Raw genomic sequence first — 5506 nt, 5'->3', positions numbered from 1 at the left:
GGCCGAATGCACTCATCCCAACCTCTGCCGAAGCACCTGCTCCCACTCGCCGGCTGGACGTGATGTGGCTGGGAGCAGCATCTCTGTTGCATCGTTCCCCTGTGGGGAGACTGCCTCAGTTTCTCGGTTCTGGGACGAGTGACGGCGATCCCCCGGCCACGCGTGGGCGCGTTCCTGGCTTCGCACAGAAGTCTCCGCCTTCCCTTCTCGTTTTTTCGCGAGGTTCGTCTGCAAGCGGGACTTCCCAAGATGTGCTTGCAAAGCTCTTTGTTCCATCCCGTGACTTACGCGTTTTCCTGCCGTTATCACGGCGATGTCAGCGGCTTTGAAGTCGAGTCATTTATTACTTTCCTGGACCTGGCCCTGTCTTGCTCTGCTGATAGAGCCTGGTCCGTTTCCACTCGGAGTTTGATCTCTGCCCGCGCTGATGGCACACTGGAAAGTCACTTTCGATAAACCTCGACAGACTCTGACGGACAAACTATTGCAGCGCTAATGGCAGAGATAATCCTCTCCTAATCTGTCGAGTAATCCATTTCACCCCAGTGAGAATTTTTAAGGCTTTAATCAGTGAGAGTCAGTTAGGGAATTATTAACAAGCCTCCACCGAGCAAGCTTGTCCAAAGAGGGCAATGGGAGTGGGAAAAGGAAAAACGCAACAGGGTCCGATGAGATCAAAATCGATGCATGGCCGGGCGCAAGAGCTGCCGTGATGTGCTTTGGTGTTACGATAGAATTGACTTCAGTTCGAATGCCGCGAAAAACCTCGCGCCATCGATTCGCCTGCTCCGACTGCGGCTCTGCTGGCGGTAGGGACTGGCAGTCCCGGGGAAGCGGGGAAAGCGCTAGGGGCGAGATGCGGGGGGGTGGCGCCTTCCGGTGCCGGGAAGAGAGGCCGTGCCCGTCACCGCCAAGGCGCGCGTTTATGCTAGGCGGCTCCCGAGGAGAGGTGCCGAGGCGGACCGCGGCTGCTCTCGCTCGACGTGCGGGGAGCCCCGGTCCGAGCGGCGGCGTCGGGCCCGGCCGGGGGCACCGTCGGGGCCCGCCTGCTCCCCCCGCGCCTGGTCCCGGCGCCGCCCCCCGGCCCTCGGGAGCACCGCGGTGTCCCCCCGACGGGGGGCGCGGCCCCCCCAGGCGCGCACTGATTGGCTGGCGGCGGCGGCCGGCGGCACGCGCCCGGGGATGTCGTTATAAGACCACTCGCGTGCCGGCCCGCGGCGCCAGCGGCTCCGGCGGCTCCGGCCTCCTCCCGGGACAGCGGCTGAGCGGCCCGGCCTCCCGCCACCCACGGGCGGGCAGGGCAGGGCAGGGGCGGGGGCCCCGCCACTGCCTGGGAGGCTCGGAGAGCGGGCCGGCGACAGCGGCAGCGGGCGCGTCCCCTCGGGGCTGACCCCCTGCCCCGTCCCGCCCCGTCCCGTCCGCGCCCGGGGCCGGGCGTAGCATGGAGGCTGTGCTGCTGGAGCACTTCCCTGGGGGGCTGGACTCCTTCTCCTCGCCCCCATACTTCGACGAGGAGGACTTCTTCTCCGAGCCGCCCCCGAAGGATGCTCTGGCCGCCGATGGGCTGCTGGAGCCGGACGTGGACTTCCTCAGCCGACAGCTGCAGGAATACTACCGCGACGGTGGCGACCCTGAGGGCGGCTACCGCTGCTCAGCTCCGGCCGCCGCCTTCCCGCCGTCGCCTGCCTCGCCCGGTTTCGCCTACGAGTGCTGCGGGGCGGCGGGAGCGGCGCTGCTGTCCCCCGGGGGGCGGCTCCAGGCGCTGGGCTCGGCCAAGCGGCGGCGGCGGGTGCGCTCCGAGGCGGAGCTGCAGCAGCTCCGCCAGGCCGCCAATGTGCGAGAGCGGCGGCGGATGCAGTCCATCAACGACGCCTTCGAGGGGCTGCGCTCGCACATCCCCACCCTGCCCTACGAGAAGCGCCTCTCCAAGGTGGACACGCTGCGCCTGGCCATCGGCTATATCAACTTCCTCAGCGACCTGGTACAGTCCGACCTGCCTCTGCGCAGCGCCAGCAGCGAGAGCTCCAGCCAGCCCAAGAAAATCATCATCTGCCACCGCGGCACAAGTAAGTGGCGAACCGGCACGGCCCGGTACGGCCCGTCGCGGCCCGAATCCGCGATCTGCAGGAATGTCGGTCCCAGCAATAAACCCCTGCCTTCCTTTCTCCCTCCCTGTCTCCCAGGATCTCCCTCCCCGAGCGACCCCGACTACGGACTCCCCCCTCTGGCCGGTCACTCGCTGTCGTGGACTGATGAAAAGCAGCTCAAGGAACAAAACATCATCCGGACAGCCAAAGTGTGGACCCCCGAGGACCCGCGGAAGGTGAACAACAAACCCTCCGTCAACAACATCGAGAACGAGCCCCCCTTTGACTTCGTGGCGTGAGGCACCGCGCGGGTGGTCCCCGCCCCTGCCCGCTCTGTACATGCTGTATGTAGAGACCTGTATTGTAAATGTAATTTAAGATTCAGACTCTAAGGGCAATCAACTTTATTTATCTATTTATTACGGAGTAGTGATAATGAGGTAGAATCGTCTGGTTTGAATATATAATTTATATAATTTATCTTGATTTTTTAAAGATATGCAATAGGTTTATTCTACCAGCACCTTTTTTGTTGTTTTTGTTTGTTTGTTTGTTTCTGGGGTTTGGGGTTTTTTGGGGGGAGGGGGACATTGAGGGAAAGGGAAATATGCCAGAACCTGTGAAAATAATTTATTGCCGCACGTGGACTCTTCCTGTGTTTGTTAATAATAAACCCGAATTGTACCTTGCGGAGCAGTATATTTGTGGGAAGCGGCTGCCGAGAGCCCCCCCATATCCCAAGGAAGCCCTGCAGTGAACGCCCTACCCGGCGGCGTGAGCCCCGGGACCCAGTGTTACCCTCGGCTCAGATCCTGGTCGTACTCTACCCTGTCGCCGGCTCGGGCTGCTCTTATAGAGCCGGGGGTACAGGGACGGGAGGGGGCATACTTTCCCCTTCTCTCCACCCCTTTGACGTCCTCTCCTGAAGTGCTTCCAACTGATGTCTTTGTCTATCTCTAGGAGGTCCCTGCCTTTCAGTGCCGCTGCACTGCTTGTGGTTTCCAGCTGAAAGACCCGAGCCCCCAACACCACCTTGCGAGGGTGTGTGTCCCCCGCCGCCGCCATGTACCCCCGATTCCCCCGCCATGGGAATGGGCGCGCTGTCTGGAGCCCCGCAAAGCTGTTCCCAAAAGTTCCGGGGAGGGAAGAACTAGGCTGGGGGTCGGGCAGGCTTGGTCCCTGCCGCTATGTGTCCCCGCGCCGGCATCCTGTTGTCCCCAGCCTTCCGCGGTTCTTGCACCGGCCGCACCAGGGAAACAGCCCCCGCACTTCTCGCCCTGGGGATGCCGCTGGGACCGGGGAAGGAAGGGGCAGGGGAATGGCAAATCCATCGTGCAACTGGTGGCAGAATCGCTCTGGTAGCCCTAGCTCATCGTGCCCGGCTGCGGAGGTGACGGCTGTGCTGCACCTGCCCGGGGATGAGGGGTGGGGGCGGCAGGGGCCGGGCGGGCCGGGGGCTGCAAGTGCTCCCGGCAGGGGTGGAGAGGGGGGCAGCCCGGGGCTGGGGCGGGGGGCTCGGCCTGGCGCCGCAGGTGCTAATTTTCCCGTGGCACCCGCGGCTCAGCCTCGACGGCTCGGCCCCCGGCAGAGTCCCAGATGCCCGGCCGGGCCCACGGCCGGAGCAGAGCTGTCCCCACTCCCTGCCCAGGCGGATGGGAACGGCCCGGGTGAGCCAAGATATAATTATAACTCATCATATACAGTACATCTCTCCCTCTCCCTCCCTTTTTTTTTTTCAAAGCTGCCGCAAAGTGGGAGCAATATGTTGCATGCATGCTAATTGCATTAACCTAGTTAGACACATTTAGTTCCCTCGAGCGGATGGCATGGATCTATTCCAATAGCAATTAGAGGAGCTACTTACCCACACAAACCCGCCCAGGCTGGGCCGGGGCGGGGGTTGTGAAGGGGTTCATTGCTTTTTTTATTTGCTCACTTGCCTGCGATCTCGGGCTGCGGCGGGCTGCAAGCCTCGCCCCGTCCGGCGGCGGGTGGGAGGCGGGCGGCACCGGTGTCATTGAACTTAAACGGGGCTCTTTGAGAGAGAAAAACAGCCGACCTATAATTCGATCTTGTCCTGTATTAGGACCTCATTAAACACAGAAAGTCGCTTTTTCACAAATGCTTCCATCAGGCATGTAATCTCATTACACTCATTAGAAAGTCAAATGTTAGTCGGACTTCAGCTTAATTATAAGTTATGGAAGTGTTGTACCGTTTCCTTCTGTGTATAGCCTCGTCCGTCTCAATTGGCTTTGGTGATGCGGTCCCCCACAATTAAAACACTACAATCATTGTTATGTGGCACCTTTTCTTTGGCGTGCCACTTTTTTTGTGATTCAATGCTTCAACACATCCTTTAGTATGGTGCAGATGAAGCGGAAGAGCCGGCCTTCGCATGTAAAGCACCAGGGTCTCTATCTTGTCACTCTCCCGTCTTGACTTGGCAAGTTCCTTTAAACTCAATCTTCAAAGAGACTGACAGCTCCTTTTGACTGACTCATCATCCATTCACCCCAGCACCGCACTTCTGCGACAAAATCCGCTGCACAGGGCAGAAGGAAACTGCCTGTGCAGGTCCCGTGGTCCTGAGGGACCCGGCGGGACACGACAGGGTCCGGCGGCTCATGCAACCCCGGCTCGCAGTTTTTGCGGTAGCTTTGGGGGGCTTGCTGGTGGGGAGCACGGCTCGGAGCGCTACGGACCAGCGTGGGGAAGGCGTGACTGACAGCCACGAAACCCCGGTTCCCAGCCGCCTGCCCCCGCTCCTCCCTTCGGTCGTAAGCTGCACCTCCCAGCGCTGCCTCCTGAGGCTCCGCGGCCAGCGGCTCCCCGCCTCCCTGCCCCGCTCCCGGAGACCCCGCCGCCCGCCTGAAACCTCATACCGGCTCCCCCGGGGGCCGCCCCTCCGCGGCCCGCACTGCCCCGACGGCGCTGGGAGGGGGGGGAGGGGGGCGGGGTAGGCCCACCCGGGCCCCGGGACTGTCCCGCCTCCCTCCCCCAGCCTCCCCCCATCACCGCCGCATCCCCGCGGGGGCTGCAAAGCGGGGTAGAAGAGAACAAAATGGGGGAAAATCCCCAGCCCTGCTTGGGGTGGGCGGGGGCGTAAGAGGCACCTGCAGGTGTTTCGCTTCCCGCAGGCTCCCAAGACCGAGGTGAGGGCTTTAGTTGTGCGGGCTGATGCTGTCCTTCCGTGACCAGCATCACTCGTGATGCTCCAGGTGAAAAGACTATTTCGTTGTCCTAAATGGACAATACCCCATAAAAAAAACCCACCAAACCAAACAACAACAGACAAAGCGCAAAAAAACCCAAACCCTCCACCTAAACCCAAAAGATGAAAAGCGTCAAGCCGCTGGCCTGCACAGCCAGCAAGGGGATGGGAAGGCGTGCGTGACTCCTCGACAGCGCTGTGCGCA

The 5506-nt window shown here is 61.5% G+C and overlaps 1 protein-coding gene across 1 annotated transcript; it reads left to right on the top strand.

The window, feature by feature from the left end:
- Positions 1–1441: 1441 nt before the first annotated feature.
- Positions 1442–2386, top strand: PTF1A (pancreas associated transcription factor 1a). Its single transcript, XM_071560416.1, has 2 exons — positions 1442–2066; positions 2184–2386. The coding sequence occupies exons 1-2, from the start codon at positions 1442–1444 to the stop codon at positions 2384–2386; spliced, it is 828 nt and encodes a 275-aa protein (XP_071416517.1).
- The last annotated feature ends 3120 nt before the right edge of the window (positions 2387–5506 follow it).

This window comes from Pithys albifrons, chromosome 7 (assembly GCF_047495875.1).
Source record: "Pithys albifrons albifrons isolate INPA30051 chromosome 7, PitAlb_v1, whole genome shotgun sequence".
NCBI classification, from domain to species: Eukaryota; Metazoa; Chordata; class Aves; order Passeriformes; family Thamnophilidae; genus Pithys; species Pithys albifrons.
The sequence above is the reverse complement of the archived record's forward strand: the minus strand, read 5'-3'. Positions and strand labels throughout refer to the sequence as shown.